Genomic DNA, 21,125 nt, shown 5'->3' on the forward strand with positions numbered 1-21,125 from the left:
ATTTTTTTTGCCCTCTCTCCAGCACAGAGAAAAGGAGGACTGAATCAAAGTTCACGTAGACTGAAATATCCTTTGTCTCAGGCACTAGTTTCTCTAACCAGGAATGAAAGCTACGAGTTACACATATTAAAGGGAGCTTTATAATCTTAATTCTTCCCCTGTTGCTCACCATACAGCTAGTAATAGATCTACTTTCTGTTACAATTAACATAAAATAAGATATCTGTGACGTGGTTAAACATTTTAAAGTAACAGATCTAACCTGAGGAGATACTGCTAGACTCTCCCACCTGAAAAGGTCCCTGTCCTCCACACCAAAGATCATCACCATGACATCTGCCAGCTGAGCTGCTTAGATACGTGCTCTTATTTCAGCCAAAGTGACGGGAGTTGGCAAAATCTACTGTTTAGTTGTACAAACCAGCTTGGCTTGTTCCAACTGAAACACTTAGGGGACTGGATGTTGGTGCAACTTAGCCAGCAGATCCAAGGGGCCAGTAACTTCCAGCATAGGAGCACTGTGCTCTTTGGCCATCAATGCTGTAAGCAGACAGCAAAATGAAGCCCTATTCCTCTGACATTTGTGAAAGGAGCTTTCAGAAGAGAAGCGTGCAACTAGTACATTACCAGGGAATGAAACATCTTTGTGGTTTGCAATCTGTCTTTTAATGGTCCACCATTTACTCCGAAGCCACTGCGGTGAGCGGACACTACTCCATCCTTCAGCTAGTAAATCCCAATTGATGTCATTTTCATCAGAAACTTCAAGTTCCGCTATCCTGACAAGATAGAGAAAAGATTTACCTGTTAGAAACTACCCTCCAGACTGGAAGGGGTGTTGCACATCTCTGGTCTCGTCACATGTAACAGAGGCGAAATGGCATGCTAGTGAACAGTCCGCCAGAGCTCATCAACTGACATAGGCTTCCAAGGCTCCACGCTGCCAGAGGTCAAGCAGAATCATCAACAACAGACGATGGACTGGACCTCTGAGATGATCCAGTCCATCTCCTTGCCATGCAAGGTTATTCTCCTTATTACACGTACATTAGGGTTTTGATCAGATTATTGTTAAGCATTCCAAACGATGGCACTTGCATCTTTTTTCTTTGGAAAACCATTCCCCAAACACATCTCCAAGGCAGGAAATACTTCCTGGGATTCACTCTGAGCTTTCATTTAATTAATTTCATGTTATTATTACTTCTGTTTTCTCCTAAATAACACTCATCCATCCTTAACATGAATTTTTGCCTCCTCTCAGATGCTTCTTAGCCAAAGTAGATGAAGTTAGCTACAATATTAAACAGTTCCTCATAAATTAAACCCATCAGGCTCTCCAGGTAAGGGACAGTCTTCACACAGTTCTGGCAGATGTTACGCACACACTGGATTGTACCAGAATTTGTCTGAATACTATAAATCTCTCTGAATTGCCTCCAGCTCATCTGTACCTGGAGCACATGAAAGAAAGGTGAACAGTGGGAGGGGAAAGGATTTTTGTGAAAATTAAGAAAAGTTCTCTTCATAAACCAAGTAATAGTACTGAATACTCTTACTAGTTAAAAAAAAAAAAAGAAATAAAAGGAAAAAAGCTACCAAAACCAACTCTGAAGGATGAGTTAAGGATATCTGGACTAAAACAGATACCAGAAATATTAAGAATTATAACCAGCACATACTAAAATGCAGAATCAGGGTACTCACTATGAACTCAACTCAAATGGCTTCAGGAAGTTAGTGAATAGTGCTCTGTAAATAACGCTTAGATTCCCTATATGCCTTGGATTTTTATTCCCACCCCAGATTATTAACCCATAAAAATCCACTCACTAAAATGCCTGAGTTAAAAGGCATTTGAAATGGGAGGAGGACTGGATAGAGCAGAAGACATCCAAGGTTACTGAGCTTTTCACTACCAGGTTGCTAGTTCAAGTGTAGTCATCTCAAGTGCTGATCAGCACTGATCCAATCAGTGTTTGGCAGCCTACATGAAATTAATTTGCAGTCTCGGTTTAGTTCTTTGTAGACAGACGAGATGTCCGCATCACAGAAACCACCACCACACTTGACCCTCATTGGTCATCTCAGCAGAGAGGCCAAGGACTGAACGGGCACGGAGACTGAACTACCCTCCAGTTAAGGGTTAAAGCGCATCGGTGGGGCAATGTGTGGGAAGCTTGCACGGTCGCTGCCTGTGCTGTACCTGTTCTGTGGAATAAAGAAGACTTCAGTCTCCAGGGCTTTCAATCTGACACCTTTCACGAGCACTAAAATTCACTAAAAAAACAAAAAACAAAAAATATGTTCAATAATAAATCTCTGGGAACTGTAAATGCAGCAGTGACTTCTGGAGGGTTCTAGATTTTAGAGTTTAAGAAACCAGCAAAAGGGACCCCAATGGAATCCTGCTAGCATCACTTATTCTGAACCTTTAAAAGCAACTCAAACAACAAACCTTAAGATCAGATTTATTTCATCTTCCTTGGTCCACTCAGTTCCCCCGCTTTGTTTCCAGTTGAGATAGTTGAGCCATTTAGAGCGGCACTGCTTTTCAGAGCGCGTTCCGACCCGTTCTGCTACGGCAGCCCACGATACACCTTGTGTGACAATGTCACCTGGTTCTGTGCTGGTTAGCTCATGAACTACTTCTGCTAGCCTCTTTTCTTCTTCCTCTGTCCACTTTCCTGAAAGAGAGAAAAGCCCTCCAAATTAGTCAGCAGCAGATGCTCTGTTCTGAGCTGTAACATGTCAACTGACTTTTTATTGCCTAACACCTTATTCCAGACACAAGTATTAACACTCATACATTCTTCACTGACAATTTATAATATATCCATTCTTGATTAACAGGTGCATAATTCCAGTTTTCCATTCTGCTGTCAAGTTTTATTCTCTTCTCCTCTTGCGTATGAACAAAACCCCACAGAACTGATCAAAATGTTCACCAAAGCAAACTGGTCCAAGCTACCTGAGTTACTTGAGTTGAAGTAAATTAATCACGTAACAGCTTGATTTACTAATTAACTACCTTAACTACTAACTTAACTACCTAAGGTCTGGATAAGTTTTCCTTCCATTTGAATATACATACTATACATAATATTTTACTCCTCGAGTGCAGCTGTCTCTTAGCTGACATCTACAGTGCATGTCTATGAACACCCAACACAAGTAAAGTACTTTTTAATCCACCTCAGTAATATATGCTCCAGTGGCATAAACACCTGATAGATAATGGACTACAAAACTGATTTTTAAGAGAAACATTAGACACCTCTACCAAACGCATTCTGAAAACGTCACCAGGTTTCACATTATAAAGTCACTCAGTCCAGAGTTACACATCTCTGAAAGCATCACTGACAAAGACAACACGTTTAATTAGACGCTAGTGTTTACCTTACCTGTGTTGCAAGTATCCTTCATCAGTCTACACCGATCTTTCACGGACGAAGCACTTCTCCCCAGGGCAGCTCCTATCGTGGCCCAATCGTTACCGTGCTTTATTCTCAGCCTGAATAGAAACATGCTCATTAACACCATATCCAGTTATGAGATTACCAACATTATTCTCTACAAAAACAGGATAAACGTGTAGGTCACAGGCTTAAAGAGAGAATGGGGAGGCACTTTGATATTGCAGTACAGTTTTCTTGATGCATTTTTCTGCCATCACAGCAAATTTGTCTGTGTATTTCTAGAAGCCTTCTCCTAGAACGGTGGAGCTAAGCCTCAGGACATTAGCTTATAAAACATTTAGCATCTGTCTTACAGGTGTGTTGTGAAGCTTAATTACTGTGTTAAACACAATATGAACGTTTAGATAGACATACAAAATCCATTCCACTCAATTTTCTCAAGGAGTTTCAGGTGGTACAGAGAACGCTTGAGAAATCTAAGTGATGGCTGATGAAAACCCAGGCATCCTAAAATTTTAATGAGGAAAAACTCTGCAAAGTCACATCTATAATTTTAATGTTTCCTCCCCCACCCAATATAGGGTTGCTTAACATGCCGAGTCACAACTACTTATGGCACAACTGGAGCCACAAGAACCTTGTGAATGACACAAACCAGTTAAATTGATCAAAACAAATCCATCAACACGATGTAATATACCCTCTACCTTCCTTCAGTCCAAAAGGGTTTCTTCAAACTGGTCAACCCAGTAGAGCTGCAAGAGCAGGTAACGTCTGCAGCTCCCACCCCTTGACCTGATAGGTTCATAGGCAAATATCAAAGAGGCTTGACAATTTCTGCCTCTCCACCGTATTTCATAGGGGAAATCCTACTCTTAATCAGTAATTTTCTTTAGAAATAACCACTGATCAGGTTTCCTAAAGAATAAGAAAGGCTGTTTATCACAACTACAACTGATCTCGACCATGCTTGTAAAAATCTGAAATGCTGCTGTTTTCAACAGAAGGCTTATTTTTAGAACTTAGTTGCATGTTGCTTAACTCTTGAATAGACACGAGGAGATATGCAAAATTAATCAAAACGTAGATTTCATTTCTCCTCAGATTAATTTAGTGACCACACTTTTCTGATTGAGTTGGAGCACTCAAATTCACTTGCGACTTTTCAGTTATTTCATATAACAAAACCTGATAAAACTATTCAAGCTTCTAAATATAAAAAAGGTAGCACGACCTTTTTAGTAAAAAAGACTTACTCTTTAAGCTTTTCAATTTCCTCAGGTGTATACCTAGGCGACAGGTAAATAAAAATACATTATTTTAAAATGAAGTCACACAGCATAAATATTTTTGTTTTACTAACCACACATTAAAATTTTAATTACCTTAAGAGATTAAGGAATTTCAATGCTAAGGAACAATTTCAATGCTAAGGATGCTTGGAAAGAACGTGAAGAACAAATGCCATTTTTCATGCTACTGCATTTCTAAGATTCCTCGTTTGCCACTAAAAATCACCATTCTTATTGAACTCAGAAAAACAATTAAAATTTCATGTATTAGTCTCTCAAATAAACAGCTATTTTTTTTCCTTCCTCAGTTTACAGCCACCGTAAGGCAGAATTCCATTACAAAAATCACCATTGAGATGATGTTTTCATTTTCAACTATGTTTAAAAGCTAAAACCTAATGCCCTCTAGCAGCACTTCTAGATCACGCCATACCCACTGCTTTACAGATAGGGGAAACTAAGGGCACAGGGATTAGGAGCAATTAGCTCAAGGTCACAGTTCTAGAAGGAAACTATACCTCAGCAGATCCATGCTCGTGTCAAAGTCTTCTAATTGCATCAGAATCCCCTCTGCAGCCTGCCTTTTAAGTTGTGGATACCATCAACTTAACTATTATCAAGGTTGATCAAGCAGAATTCAGCAGAGGTCACATAGGAAGAGCTGGGTCTGTTTGGCTAGTATCTTCTGGCTCGTGTATAACATGTCAAACATTAAATACATGGCCCTACTCATACCAATAAAACCATGCAGCATTAGAGATTTTCATACTTTCCAACATGGTTTCTGTCATCATACATGCGAAGAACTCTTCTATAAACAGCAAAGAGAGGCCGATTCAGACCCCAAGCTATTGTCCTGTAGAAATCTTTTCTTTCATCTTTTGACATTTCAAATATAATTTCAGTGGCATCTTTTATTCCACGGGCCTGGAGGAAAGTATTTAAAAAAAACCTTAGATAAAGTCTCCTAGAGATCAAGAAGCAGAACATTTATGAACTGAAGCTTAGCATGCTATTATGAAACTTTCTATGTATTCCAAACAAGACAGTCCAAAATTGAAAGTATTTATGAAATAGTTACTTTAAAAACAAATCTTTGAACATTAGGTGTTTTTTTTTTAAACACTGAAGTTCAAGTAGACATGGAAGATCTTTCATCCACATAAAATCTGTCTAGCAGTATTTTATTATCAAAAGTTGAAGTGTCATTTAGAACATTATAGAACAGACAATTTGATGGAATTAGCCTGGAGTCATACAAATGGAAGTTGTTGAACGGTTTTGTGTCCATAATTTTGTGTCCACCTAATTTTGGATATTCTTCATCTGAAAGCAATTTTTCCAATTAAACTACTCTTCTTGTTCTGATGGAAACTTAAAGCAGATTTTTATACAAAAACACTGGAGTTAAGCATAAAAGGCTTTAGTTTGATTTCAGCTTAAAGTATAGCTCCAAAAGACAAGAAACAAGGTAAACGGGGAAGTATGAATCAAATGATTTAGCAGTAACTCAAGGAAGTCATCTAGATAGCTTAACAACGCTCACCTAGATTTAGAAAATAGTATTATCTTTGAATAATTTTGTGGCAGAAATTCTAATACTGGTGTGGGCAGACACATATTTCTAGAACTAGTACTGAGGGATTTGTATACCAATGATGACTCATTTCAGGGCTTTTTTTGATCCACAAAGGAAGGATGGCGAACCTGTAATATCCAGGCTATATATTTTCAGCTGCAAGCACTCAGGTCAAATATTCTCAGCTGTAAGCCTACCACAAATACGACTTATTGGCAATTATCACTGTCAGCATTTTAACTGCATGCCTACTTCTACACTGAACTCTGACACCAATATATTAGTGGCAAGAAAGCAGATACATGCATGCCATTAGCATAGTAAAAGCAAATACAGATATGGCATTGAAGGAATCTGGAAGTTGTATTCAATGCTTTGTAAAGAAAATGAGCTTTACAATGTTACATTTGGTAGTCTTAAATCCTGTGTACTATTATCTTGTGTATTTCAAACAGGTAATGACCATTTCTACTATGTACTGATCAGAATCGTGTATAACACATTCTGGGAAGTGCTGAAGAAAGTTGATTTCTATCACGAGCAGCATTACTACACCAACCAGCAGATAACATACTCTAACACATACCTTTAAATAACGTTCAATGTTACTCATCAAAATGTCAATTTCTTCTTTTGACCACATTCCCTGCTTCCACTTATGGCCTTAAAACAGAAATGAAACTAAAGTGAAAGTCAGCAAAACAATATATCAGAGAACACATGCCTCATTATTGCAATTAAAGAAGAAAATGGAGTAGTAAGTTTAGCTACTTAACATCTGTTTAATTTTAGTTAGTTTATTTCAGAACTGCTAAAGGATCTTCAGTAATTGTCAACTGCCAACAAATGTTTAAATAAAGCACGTCAGACCCCTCTTCAAAACTATCAGTTTTTTAAAACACAGACTCCCGTGTGCTGTAAGTCATGTTTTCAGGCTCTCTCTTCAACCACAACTAGAAAATTTCTCTTTAAACTGACAGCTGAAATTTCCATGCACTCAAATGATTCCAGAAGCTGGGACTTAATATGTGACTCACAATATTACTCAAGAAATTAGCAGCATTGTGGGGTTCTCTTATATGCCTTATTGCTTCCCAAGATGTGTGTAGTGCTACCCAGTGAAGTGCTGTCCATAGAGGTAAGTGTCTTTTCACAAGCTGAATTCTCTCTCTTTTTTGCACTGGGAATAGTGTTCAGTGGTCACAGGCAGAAAAAAGACTCAAGGTGTTTTATTTCCCAAAATAAAAGTGGCAAATGAATAGAAACAAACCTTTTATTTCGTCTGTCTATGCCCTTAGTAACTTCAATGTCAGCTAAGCTTTAAAAGTAAAAACAATTGACATTATGCAGAGAAAAAAATTCAAATTTTGGGTTTCTCATTAAAACATTAAAACACTCCTCCCTTGAATTTATGTATAGATTCTTCTTTTTTTTCCCATGCTTATAGTGTACTTAATAGCAACGATCACTTATAATTAAGATTATGCCGGTGACCCAGTTTACGTACTGGTGAGTGCTGGCTACTTGCCCATCTCTGCTCAGAAAAATCAGGGTACTTCCTTCTCAGCCTGCTAATTACCAGAGCTGAGAGGCAGATCGCACCAGAGAGACTGTTTACTTAAATCCAATTATAATGAAAAGTACAGGCGTTATTACTAATTATGTTCTAACTGATCAGAGAAAACTCTTCCCTTGTGCCTGATGGTTTCAGTTATCTTCTTCCACAGCTACAGAGGCAGAACAATAACCTACTGCTATAGCTGAGATTCACACCTCTATCAAAACACCTGAACTGACCTCTAAAGGGGCACAGCTACTCTTTTCATGGAATTCCAGCTATTTTAGGAAAGGAAGTCTATTTTGCACTTCACATGTTTGCATATTCAGAGCCAGGATTATTATGCCCACAGGTCTTGGAGAAAAAAGTATTCTTATTAGGTGGAGATGGCTACAAAATGAGAAGCTCAGGCAACACCTGTCAGACTCCTAGCTACTGCAAAAGGAGATGCACAGTGGGATTCCTTCACAGCTTATTTCTGTGAAAAAGCATGGAGACCCCCAAAAAAGCTCAGCTAGTACGGTTTCACAAATGTTTTTCTAAGCATATTTTATTGGAAATAAAAATCTTCCCAAAATTACTTCTCTTAATTGCAATCACTAGATTTAGTGCCGTCATTCATTCACAACTGTAAATGCCACTTGATATGCCTGTGAAACAGCTACTAAAGGAACAAATGCAGTAACTTTCTAACATGTATAACAGGACACTCATCAAACATAAGGTCACCAAGCCACGTGCAGTCGTTCCTCTGCCAAGTCGCCAGTACTTGCTCCTTCAGTCATGGGCGAGAATGTGCTGCTCTGAAAGTCCTTCACCACTAGCTACTGAAAAGATGGCAATCTCTGCACTTCCTCTCACCCCAAAACACAAAAAACGTGGCACATGGTTTCTACCAGGCTGCCACTGTACTGTGATCTAAAGGGATATCTTTGCTATCCTACCTCTCCCACAATCCCTGCACAAAACACTGCAAAATTTAGAAGCTCTATACATCTAATAAATACCAAGGATGGAGAAAACTGTTACTAGCAACTGCACACTTGGGACCAGTTATTGTAATGGACACAGACAGCACTGCTCATCTCCCTTCCTCTGAATTTTCCATATACAACACCCAGATTCTGCATGCCTTGCCCACATTTTTTTTCACTGGCTCAGCAGCCCGCCGGAGTAGAAATCATGGGGAAAGAGATCATTTGATTCAGCGACGGAAAAGCATTTTTCTCCTCAAGTTTTCTAATAAAAAAAGATCTTGCTTTGGACTGTCTGAAAGAGATTTTTTCCTGTGAAGCATTAAGGTCAAGACAAAAACAGTGGAGAGACTGAGTAAACTGGAGAGACATGTCTTCATCTGACAATATGTAAGTTGTTTCCAGGCCTTTAGAACGGCATGCCTCCTGGCGGGAAGAGGCAGGACCCAGAAAAAAAAAAAATCTCTAAAGTTCAGCAACTGCTAAACTACACAATCATTTTGAAAGGGAAGTGTGCCAGTGGGGTGGCAGTTTCAGGAGTAGGAATGGTTACTTCAGTAGGTCTTGGTCTGCATAATCCCCACTCTATTCCAGAAACTGTTTAGTATGAATCACAACTGAGCAGTCAGACCAACAAGCCCTACTTGGAGGAAGATGTGTTGACCTGAGCACATACTCTTTTTTTCACATTGTACCTCCCCTGTGACTGGAGCTTCCCAACTTCCAAACAGGCCAAAGTACAAATGGAGCAAACATACAACTGTCTGCCCCACCTGTGCTGTGACACTTTACCTACAGCAGTTCTCTATCATGGCCACTACTCAAGTGTGGCCCTTCTTCCTCTCCAAGAGTATCTGGGGTTCCAGCTTTCTTCTTGCGTACAAAGTGTAAGAGGGATGGTGAAGACAATGCATTAGATCTCTCTGCAGTTTTAGAAATGGTCTTCTCAAATACCTTCACTAAAAATGCCAGAGATTACTTTATGCAAAAAATGTTCCTAAGAGGCATTTGGAACAGCTTACCTTCTTACTGTGTGGGAGAATTTAATTTTAAATGTCCTACCTTTATTTGTTAGGGAATCCTTATCCTCTTTGGTTGTGAACCAGGCTTGACTAACAGCTGACACTTCTTCATTGCCCATTGGGGAGACTTCATCCAGCTGTTCATTCTGAAGAATCTTGAAAAGACAAGTATGGAATCACTCAGTCATATCTTCGGTTCTTTCTATCACCTTACATCTAACATAACTTAAAGGAAAGAAAACCATCACATCTAGTTTACCTTGTTGGCTACTCAAATAGTGCCACTTTTAGATTTGCCATTAAACGTACATTCATCTTTCTTAAAACACATGAGTAAGATATAGCATCTTAACAGACAGATGCTGTGGGAATTAATTAGATAACAGTCTTCATCCTGTTTAAATTCTAGTGAATAGAAGGAGTCTCACTGGCTTTGGTGGAAAGAGGACTGTGACCAGCATCTCCAATACAGAACTTCTAACATGGTACACCCACAATGAGAACAGAATGCAACTATTAGGACTGTGTGACAAGACAGAGCAGATTTAGGCCTGTTGTACAACTTGATTTATAATCAAACAGCAGCAGAAATAATAGATAAACTTGTCCTACTTCTATGCTGATTACCACAGAGCAAATAATTAGCATTGGAGGGTTACACCTATCACTGTTTACTGTATTACTCTTTGGGCAGGAAAGTTAGATTCAAATGATCACTTTTATAAATAAAATCACTAAACTGCATTTTTATGGAACACTTATAAACAAGATCTGTGCTCAAATACACCAGTTTCACACTAAAATAACCCTGTTCACTTAATAAGCCCTTTCTGCTGTTTCTCTTCTCATTTCAATTTACATAACAATGTACATAAAAATTAGGTCAATTGTGAAGTTTTACTGTACCTGAATCTGAGTAACAGTTCCTTCATTAATCTCATCTTCAGCTACCTCAGTGGTAGCAGTCATGGTCACCTCGAAGCTCTGATCATTTTCTGAAACTTCAGAATGGATAAGTTAGTTGTACACCTTACTCCTGTAGCAATTTTCTTTATGAATGCTATAGAGGTTTTTACAAATTTCTACCCTTGCTCTGAAAATTTTAAAGGGGCCTTAATTTAGTATGTTTTTGTTGGCATGGTAAAAGTATCAAAATGATTACAAATTGTTCCTCTTCATAAAATTTATATATGGTTTTGAAACCTTCAGTTTTACTTGTGACTATAGCCAAGAGCTAATATGAAACATGTAAATAAAAGATGTCTGATTTGGTGCAAACATCTGGTATTGTATCAGTGCTTTCTTTCCAGTGCTATTATCTTCAAGATTTTCCATTTGCTAAACGACTTTCAAATCTTTTGGCTGCATTCTTTTCCCCTAGTTTTCCTTCAACTTCAGCTTGACAATGCCTCTATTTTTAAGGAGTTTTTATAAGGATCCACCAAATAAACAGACACTTGAGGTATCATAAATTGGTATTTTAGCTTGCTACATCTGTTTTTGCTTCCATATGGGAGATTGTATTGAACTACATAATATTCAGTAAACTTCTTAAGACTCAAATTCAGCATGCAGCCTACCCTTTGAACATCTACATTAAGATTACCATACGTTTTGCAACGAGCATGACTTTTCTCAATATTACAAAGCACAGAAATGCTAACTATACTGTATGGCCATTAAAAAACAATCTTGCAAACTCTTTCAAAGAAAATAGCATTTACTTTGTTCTTCATCCTTGCACTGCAGTCCCCTATCCATAAGGCAGTTTTATTTTGCTAGTACTGTATAGATACAAGTTGCTGCAAAAACATCCAAGACTCTAAGAGGTAAAGATGATATTAATAACATTTGTAAATAAAACATACAAAACATTTTAGTTTGCATGCAAAGAATTTTAATTCTTACTAATAGAAACACTTGCTTCAGGAGCACACAAACTTAAACCAACTTACTTGGAACTGCAACAACAGAAATGCATGGAGTGGAATCATCAAGGCTTTGATCATCCTCTGATAAGCAAAGCCGCTTGTGGGGAGGCTCAGTGCTGTCTTCAGAGTCTACTTCATCAGTTTCTAACAACAAAACAAAGCAGGTCACTTTCTGTTTACAAAGTGGAGCTCTTGAGAAAAACCTGGCAGACAAAGACCAAAACAGGAGTAGAAGCAAATGGGATAGGTTGGTTCAGAGCTTTAGTGCTGCCCGGGACCTTAGCATAACGTTATAGGCAATAACAGGTCATATACATTTTCTGTGAGGTTTTCTTTGTAAACTCCATCCACAGTCCATTATCCTTCCTAAGTTATCTCTCTGCTGCATAAAGAAAACCTTAAGTCTACAGAAATTTGGGTATGTGCTCGGTTCTAAGAACGCATCTGCACTGAAATAAAACAGAACAGCTATAACCTTGTCATGCACACACACATGCTTTTGGGATTTACACCTCCTGTAACACTTTATCCTTACTTAAACTGAAACAGAAAGCATCTTCAGCAGGGTAAACAGAATCAAAATAGCTTGTATAATTTGGAGGTGGGTAAGAGTCAGATCAATGAAAAAGTAAGAAAAAAACCCCTACGTAACACAATTCCATACCATTTTGAGGGCAATGAAGTATAAGGTTTCCTTCAGTGTCCTGAGTCAGAGTCACGGAGTTCACGGTTTCTACTGTCACTGTGTCAGACTCTTCTTCAACTGTGCTCATACTCAAACCTGAAAGAGCAATACACAGATGAGCTTTCTTCAGACTGCCACTTAGTCCATAATGCTGCCTTCTTTTCCTCAAATAACCCTTTAAAACTCAACAGACAATGACAAATCTCTATCTGTTCTTTCACACGAACAATTCCAGAGTTAGAAATTTACCTGCCATTGCTTTTTCTGCATACTTATACATCACACAGTAACATCAGGTAGTTTCAAAGCTACTTGTCTAGTTAAAAGTATGTAATACCTAACTTCCCTATTCAGAAACATTTACAATCTTTTTTTTAATAATAAATAAATATTTTCAAATAAAATAGATACAAAGCTATGATACTACTTTTTCAGCGTTTCTAAATTCTCCACAACTCCTATTATTTGTCTCTCTCGTATTTGTTACATTTCTCATCGAATAATTTTACTATCGTGTAACCTTCTACAGCCAGTCAGGAGCGAGAAATATTTCTGGAGTCACGCTATTCATAGCTGAGCTATTTATAGATTGCTAAGCTGCAAAGTTTTCTTCTCCTTCCACGCATATAAATAACTTGTGAATACTGGTGGTTTTGCTTTCCCAGTGAAACAACATAAACAACAGAAAAGCTGGGTGTATCACCTTATAAAAAAATTACTCAGCTACTAAGTTGCCTAGGGTAAGCAATACAGACTGAAGCAAGCAAAACAGGGCAATACTAAGTGCTTCTGATAATCTCATTTCCACCTTAAAAATACCATGCAGAAACCCAAAGCCTGTAAGAATTTCAATGTAAACTAGTACTGCTACTGATTTTGAAAAAATAAAAAAAAGTTCTAATCCCTCATATACAAAGAACTGTATTTTTCCCCGTGCAGAAGCTAAATGAAGTAACTTCTAAAATATCCAGAAGTTTTGCAGTGATTTCATCAGTTTGGAGCACCTTGGTTTGGTGACTGCCTTTAGCAGAGCTTTGTAGAAAGTAAACTATCACCTATTTCTCCTTGAAGTCCTTTCAATCCTTTTCACGAGTTTTCTCTTATTTTACCACCAACAAAAATAATTACATTTAACTTTCATGTCAAAGACAAATGTTACCAAGAATTTTAACTTATATTGCTAAAAATCACTGACTACAGCTTCTACAAATCATAATTACATTACAGAGGTTCCATGATATCCGTATATCCATACGTATGTGGAATTTACAACGTGGATTTTAAGCCACCCATGTGATGTTAATGTTACCGCTTCAGCAGGAAAGCTTGATGAAAATTTGGCACATCTTTAAGCTTGCATAGTGACTGATTCTAAAATGAAGTGATATTACCCTTCTGAACAGGTGAAAAATTTCAGGTATCGTTGATGCATGAAGTCAGAAGGTTCTCAGATTTACTTTGGTGTACCAGCAGCAGCAGCTCCTGGCCAAATGCAGGAGCAGGAAGCAGTAACCTCCTTGGAATTCATCTGCTTCTAAGTTTTAAAGCTTCTGCCCTACCTTTACTAGAAGTGATGCTTGCTGCACGGCCATGGTACTGATTTGTAAGAACCAAACGAGGTATCCTTCATTCTAAAAGGTGAAGAAAGAAATCCTAAGTTGTAGAGCTGGTTAAGTAGTCCATAACTTTTCAACCCATTTCTGAGTTGTTCATCGATCCGTTGAGTAGTGAAAAAAATTGGACAATTTTGGAGGGCAAGAAGAAATCGATTCTCTTTTTCATGTTCACATATATTTTCTGGACAATTTTTACTATAGAGAATGCTGTAGTAAAAATTCCCAGCAAACTTACTTCAAATGCTACAGAGTACTCCTTAATTACATATGTGAACAGATAACACTAACAGGCTTTTTTTTCTATAATAAGTTGAAGGAATCTATTTTTCTTCTCACCACTACGAAGACTTTGATTTTTTTTTTAAACACATTAGCCTCCTATCTTTATGTCAATCATGTACTTCAGCTAAAGTTATTTTCACACATTTAGAAGCAGAGGAGACTATAGCACCAGGCACAGCAAAAGATTCAGAAGAGCATTCCTTCCTTTTAATTAACAAACACTGCAAGTTGAATACCTAGATATCAAAGCTGGGCTGTTCTTTCTTCAGTTACTCCGGACTTGCTGAGAATCCAAATATGCTTACAGGATTAGGCTTCCAAGTCAAAACCACAGAGAAATCCAGGTGGTCCATTTTGCATCCGCTCCCTAACTGGATTGCCATATAAGAGAGAGAGAGCACAGAAGGCGCTGAAATCTGCAAACCTGAGATCTCCATTCAAGCTGGGAGGAAGATACACCACGATCAGTAGCTGCTACACCGCCACTTCTGTTCAAACGGAGCTGTTTCGGGACTCTAGATGGACAACGGCTGAGGCACCACATCCAACAACAGCACTGACCCTTCTGTCTTCACGTTAAGTGTCTATGCTTGGCTGCCTGAGATCCCAGGTAATCCTCAAAAAGCACCAAAAGCTGTGCACAGCACATGGTCCAGGGAATAGAGGTTTTATAAGAAAGAAGCACTCCTCAGTGTAATTCCTGGCCTGAGCAGGGTTTTTATAACCTTCTGCCAACCTCCCAAGAATAGTTTATCCCAACAGTAGGTGCAAGCTCTCTAAAAATGACTCGCGTTGTGTCAGATAGCTGAGATTTAGCACATCTCAAGTTATCTGACCAAATGTAATAACCATAACCAAGCTGTGATGAAACAGGGAGAGCCAAATCCTTCATATGAGTGGAAGAATTCCCATTAACTTCAATGGAACAAGCGGAATCACTACTGAAAACTGACTGCAACAAACGTGAAGAGTAAAGTCAAAGCCAAATGGGTATTTTGGATATTATTTTTTATTAGTTAAACTGCACAAATACAACAACTTGTTCTTTCGATTTACATTTCCGCCAGGACACGACCACTAACCTATGAAGACATGAATTGGTGACTGAACGGTGAGGACAAAAACATCGTGGGTCACTGCGGTGGTTCCTCCTGAGTGAATACAAAATACGTCTGCCAACCTCCAGACCTTACAAAAATCACGACTTTACAACCGGTTAACAACAAAATGAGCACGTATGCTGGAGATCCATCACATGCAATGTTTGATGGGACCACTCGAAGCTTACGGGCAGTGCAGTGGAGAAAGGACACTGCTGCTGCAGGCACCAACGCCCTCCAATGCAGGCTTCGACGCTGGCTGCAGGAACACTGTACTTGCCCCACGTCCTGATTTATCACAGGATGACAGCTGAAGCCATGCTAAACAATACCCTAACACTGCAGAAATCTTTTAGGATGTGCCATACAAAGCCCGTTTAATAGAGACACCTGCACATCCACTACTGAAGTTCAATATAAAGCTAACGACGGACACTGCCTTTTAAGCAGTGGGAATTATGGCAAATAGTCTCTTCATCTCCAAAAATACCACCTTCTAATAACTTCACTAAGTGAATACATGCTTTTGAAAATGCATTGCTTTCTATTAAAACGAAAAAACTTGCTCGCATTTGAAATGCACGACCCAAGTTATTTTTTAATGCTACATTCCAAAACGCTCCTTACAGATAAAAATCTGCCACTAATTTTATGTTCTGAAGGAGGGTGTTAGCTTGCAGGGAAGGGAACAGTCTTGGACGCACGCACACTAACTGTGTGGATGCATAGTGAAGACAGAATAATCACCCATTTCTAAGCTAACAGCTCAGAAATAGATGCAAATTTAATAAGCCCTTTTTGCATTTTTAGATTTGTGTCTTTACCAAAGCCAAAATTTAAGAGCTCATTTTAATTTTAATTGGCTTTCAACACGCAACCAATGAAATGCAAAAATATTTTGCCTACAAGAATCAGTTAATATAGAATTCCAATATAAATTTTCCACTCTAGCCATATAATACAGCAGTTATTTGTTTTGGAAAACACAGAGCAAATTTAGGCAGAAAATAACAAAGCTGATTTTATTCTGAATTACAAAAAAATGAATGTTTTAATACAAATTCCTATAATTCTTAATCATCTTCATCAGACAGATGGGCTGAATTGTTCTGTGGGCTGTAAAAATTAAGCACTTCTAAGAAATAATATTTTCCCCTTACAGACAGAATTCTGTCACTGTGCCTACTTATCAACTAAATCTTACGCCTAGCCTTCTGTGGGCTATCGTAAATCTTTTGAAATTTCTCAGTGTAATTGTAGTAAAGGTTGTGTTCTCTACACGGGGCAAAAGGCGTATTTCACTAAACTTGTTGTGAAGCAAAAACTCAAGTCTACTAAGGGACTACTGAGGTTTTAACAGGAACGCTCACACTAGATGCACTGGGATTTCAATGCATTCATTCATGAGTAATGCAACTGAAAAAGTCATTCCAGGTTTAACAAAACCTGGATGTTTAGTGTATGCCATACCATGGCTTTTCTGAAGTCAACACTCCTATACACAATGAGGAGTTTTTGCTATTCAACTACTGCCAATTCTCTGATGCTGCATTTGACAAAAAAAATCCTTTTTTTTTTTTTCCCCACACCAAACAGGTTGCACTCAAGTCTACAAACGCATCACAGAGGAACTGACTTCAACAGCTGCAACAGCGCGGGCAAGAAGGGGACCAAACCGGGCAGATATCAAACAGGAGTTGAAGATCTGAGTTCAACATACACAGATTTATTAAACTGTATCAGCATGAGATTGCAGTCCTATAAAAACAACCACATTCTACTCATCTGTGGTATTTAGAGAAGCAGGCCATCACAAAAAAGAAATATATGGTAGACAATGGGACAAACTGTTCTCATTTACATTGATGCACAGTTGGCAGAACTCCAGGAGTTCCAGCCTATCCACTGATATTTACATAAAAACCATGGAGTACACTCTAAATGTCACACACATACACACAGCAAAGTTACGGCTGTTTCAAAAAAAAAAAAACAACTTCTTTTTTCTCTTCTCAGTAATAGAAAATGGCTCAGGCACAAGTGTATTAACATGGATAAGAATCTTCGTAAGACTGATAATGTACTCAAATTTATTTTTTCTTTCATGTTAATCCAGTTTCATTCGTAGCATTAAGCAGTAACATCTTCACCTTTGTAAGCAGGCAGAAAATTAGCATCCAAAATACGATTGTTATCCTAATTATAGAAGGCATAAGACTGATAAACAAAACCACAACTTTTTTGCTTTCTGATGGACAGATGAGCACAGAATTAACTCTCATAAATAATAGACTATTAGAAACTATAAGGTACAGCATAGAAACATGGCAAGTGTTTAGGAGGTCTCCATCTCTTCCACATTCACCTTTTACAATTGTGAATGGTTAAGACAAAAAATCAGTATTTTTAGAGGTGTTTTATTTCAGAAGTTTTAATTAATGTTCAGTCTTTTGGGTAAGTCATCCGATGTCATATAGAAAAAAATTAAGTGCCCAGAAAGCAAGCATTAAGTTGTTGCCTTCTCTGGACTGATGGAAACCTCCCTGTAAAGACTGTATCTTCTGCTTTTGCAAAGGGATTTTAACCATGCTGTCAAGAAAACAACTTCCATCTACTGCCAGAGCAGTGCTGGCAAACGGAAGGGCTTTTCTAGATTACTTCAACACATTTTACAATGGCCAGGTGGGTCTGAACAATGGTTAATTCTTTGTGAATGGGGACGTACAAACACAATCTGTGAGCCAAGGAGCAGAAGTACGATACGCTTCACCATGCCCAAGTGCACAACCAAGAATAAAGAAACGTCAAAAAGGGGGAAAAAAAAAAAAAAAAAGAAGAAAAAGCACAAGCTTCTCCCAAGCCAGCTCCTTCACTGTGGTAAAACAGAGTTTAACTGAAATGTAGCGAAGCCTAGTACTGCTCTTAGATGAAACCCCTCATCTTGGGGGTTACACAATGCAGAACCCACTGAAAAATAAAAGCCTCAAGGAACCTCAAATCACAACCCTGACTAAATAAATAATAATAATGAAGCAAAACAGATGGAAGTCAAAACTTTTGGATTCCACAGTCCTAGAGTGGGGAGATCAAGGGATCTGAACGCATTCACGCAGGTGGCCTTTTATTACAGATCTCACAGGAAGGAGGGAAAGGAGTTTAAAACGAAAATAATAAAAACAAAAAAAATCAACGCCACACAAAAATGCGGGTCGCCCTCTCCAAGCGAGCCGCCTTTGGGTAGTTTTTCCATCTTCTTCCCAATCTCGCACCTCCCCACCCCCCAAATTCCTTCCAGAGAAGGGAAGAGAGGAGAGAACAAGGAAAACAAGGGGTCCGGGAACCGGAAAAGGGGAGAAAAATCGTCGGGGAAGCAGCGACCCCGGGGCGGCAGCTCCGCACCTCAGCGCCCCGCTGCCCCCCGGCCGCCAGCGCCGCCATTTGGTCGCGGGGCGCCGCCGCCATTTTGCCGCCCTCACAGCGAGCCGCGGCGGCGCCAGCCGAGCCCGCCGCCAGCCCGGCCCGGCCCTAACCCAGCCCAGCCCGGCTGCTGCTGAGGAAGGGAGCGGCCATGACCGCCTCCCACCTCCCGGTCCCCTCAGCTCGGCTCGGCTCGGTTCGGCTCGGCTCAGCCCGGCCCGGCCCCGCCCGGCCGCTGCCGGCCCTGTCAGCCCGCAGGCCCCCGCGCACTTACTTCCTGTTTTGGGTCCGGGCACTTGAGAAACCAGGATGGAGGCTCCCAAGTACCAGGATGGAGGCGCCGAGCGGCGGCGAGGGAGGAGGAGGAGGAGGAGGCGGAGGAGGAGGAGGCAGCGGTGGGGCGAGGCGCAGGCAGCCCGCCGGAAGGGCCCGCCGCCCCACCTGCCGCCGCTTCCGTCAGAGCGCGGCGCCACAAAGCGCACGGTGCGGGGCCGGCCGAGGTGGCAGCGCCAAAAAGCGCACGGAGCCGTTCCTGGCCTCGGGCCCGGCTCCTGTCACAGAATCACAGAATCATTAATGTTGGAAAAGACCTCTAAGATGATCTGGTCCAACCAACGTCACCCACTAAACCATGTCCCCAAGCACCACGTCCAGCCTTTCCTTGAACACCCCCAGGGACGGTGACTCCACCACCTCCCTGGGCAACCCGTCCCAGTGCCTGACTGCTCTTTCTGAGAAGAAATGTCTCCTCATTTCCAACCTGAACCTCCCCTGGCGCAACTTGAGGCCATTCCCTCTAGTCCTATCACTAGTTACCTGTGAGAAGAGGCTGACCCCCAGCTCCCACGCCTTCCTTTCAGGTAGCTGCAGAGAGCAATAAGGTCTCCCCTGAGCCTACTCCAGATTAAACAACCCCAGTTCCCTCAGCCGCTCCTCACAGGACTTGTGCTCCAGGCCCTTCACCAGCTTCGTAGCCCTTCTCTGGACACGTTCCAGGGCCTCGATGTCCTTCTGGTAGTGAGGGGCCCAAAACAAATTCATGGGGTGGTGCAGGAAGGACTGCCCAGGTTGGCCCCACGTGCTGACAGGAGGAAGCCTTCTGCCCTCCCTCCCTGTCAGAAGCCCCTCTTTCCATTCAAATTTCCTTTGTGGCTCTATCTTTCATTTACCTCCTGCCTAATTATCTGAAAAATTGCATATTATAAAACCAAACAAAGCAACCAACCAAACACAAAAACAACAACATCAACAAACAATAAAAAAACACACACAACCCCCACACAAGCCTTAAAACTGCAAATAAACAGGCATCTGGCAGTGTGTGGCTTGTGGTACTTGCCACCTCATGGGCCAGGTGCATGCAGGTGGCCTGGCTCTGGGCAAAAAGGCACCTTCTGGCTTTCCTCAGAGACCAACCTGTAAACCAAAGTGTAATGGATGTATGCCGGCATTAAAGGTATGAAAGGTGTCCCCCGGCTTCATTTCTCCATGAAATCAGCTCATTGTATTTGTACCACAAAATTACTTTTTGGTTGCTTTGTCTTATACAGTAGATCTTCAATGGTGTCCTCCCCCAAACCTTCTCAGAAGCTTTAAAAAGTGCCCATGTCATTGACAAACAGCTGTTCTGCACACCTATGGGCTGTAGTGATCCCAAAAGTGTTTCGTCTTTTTTTTTTTTTTTAATTATAAAACCTGTTTTAATTTGCTAAGAATACTTTTACAGGAGTTCCAGCAATAGTTTTCAATGCCAGAAAAAATATTGAAGGAATATTTCAGTGAAAATGGGCGAGTGATTTTGGTTGCTCAAGAAGAGGCATGGTTTCACCTGTGGTGAGAAAACTTGTCAGTGCAATGCTGTGGGGACCAAAATGATGAGGAGGCATCACTGGGAAATCCCACCCAGATTTAGCCAAGGTGGGAGCCTTTGAAAATCATCGCTGACATGCTGTCAGGAGGGATGTAGGCAGGATTCAGTTTCCCTAAATATTTGGTGCCCTTTAATACCTTAAAATCCCAAAGCTGTGAAGATGCCTGCAGGGAACCAGTGAACATGACCCAGGGACCTGTGTTCTTCTGAACCAGCAATGGGAGGGAAGCCAGGCAGGAAAGAGACCCCATCTGGTCTAGGATGTCTCAAAAGGGACTAGATGTCCATGGTTCAGCAACTACGTCTTCTCCATAAAGTTTCAGATCACTCTATTTGCTCTGAACATGCTACAGCTTCATGACGCTGGGTAAACAAGG

The 21,125-nt window shown here is 40.3% G+C and overlaps 1 protein-coding gene across 4 annotated transcripts in view; it reads right to left on the reverse strand.

The window, feature by feature from the left end:
* DMTF1 (cyclin D binding myb like transcription factor 1) overlaps positions 1–19,474 on the reverse strand; it is a 29,636-nt gene extending 10,162 nt beyond the window's left edge. For 2 of the 4 annotated variants that reach the window (XM_048062560.2, XM_066980481.1), the window contains exons 1-11: positions 12,713–12,731; positions 12,443–12,559; positions 11,803–11,922; positions 10,754–10,848; positions 9,888–10,002; positions 6,880–6,956; positions 5,484–5,641; positions 4,679–4,711; positions 3,408–3,517; positions 2,459–2,687; positions 628–779 (exon numbers count right to left, since the gene is read on the reverse strand). In XM_048062560.2, coding sequence (XP_047918517.2) covers positions 628–779; positions 2,459–2,687; positions 3,408–3,517; positions 4,679–4,711; positions 5,484–5,641; positions 6,880–6,956; positions 9,888–10,002; positions 10,754–10,848; positions 11,803–11,922; positions 12,443–12,559; positions 12,713–12,719 — 1,213 coding nt within the window. In that variant the 5' untranslated portion in view covers positions 12,720–12,731. Of the gene's footprint in view, positions 1–627; positions 780–2,458; positions 2,688–3,407; positions 3,518–4,678; positions 4,712–5,483; positions 5,642–6,879; positions 6,957–9,887; positions 10,003–10,753; positions 10,849–11,802; positions 11,923–12,442; positions 12,560–12,712; positions 12,732–14,022; positions 14,095–19,152 lie in introns of those variants that run through there. The other 2 variants (XM_048062559.2, XM_048062557.2) reach the window with 2 other exon arrangements.
* Between the last annotated feature and the right edge of the window lie 1,651 nt (positions 19,475–21,125).

The sequence above is a fragment of the Anser cygnoides genome, chromosome 1 (assembly GCF_040182565.1).
Source record: "Anser cygnoides isolate HZ-2024a breed goose chromosome 1, Taihu_goose_T2T_genome, whole genome shotgun sequence".
Taxonomy (NCBI): Eukaryota; Metazoa; Chordata; class Aves; order Anseriformes; family Anatidae; genus Anser; species Anser cygnoides.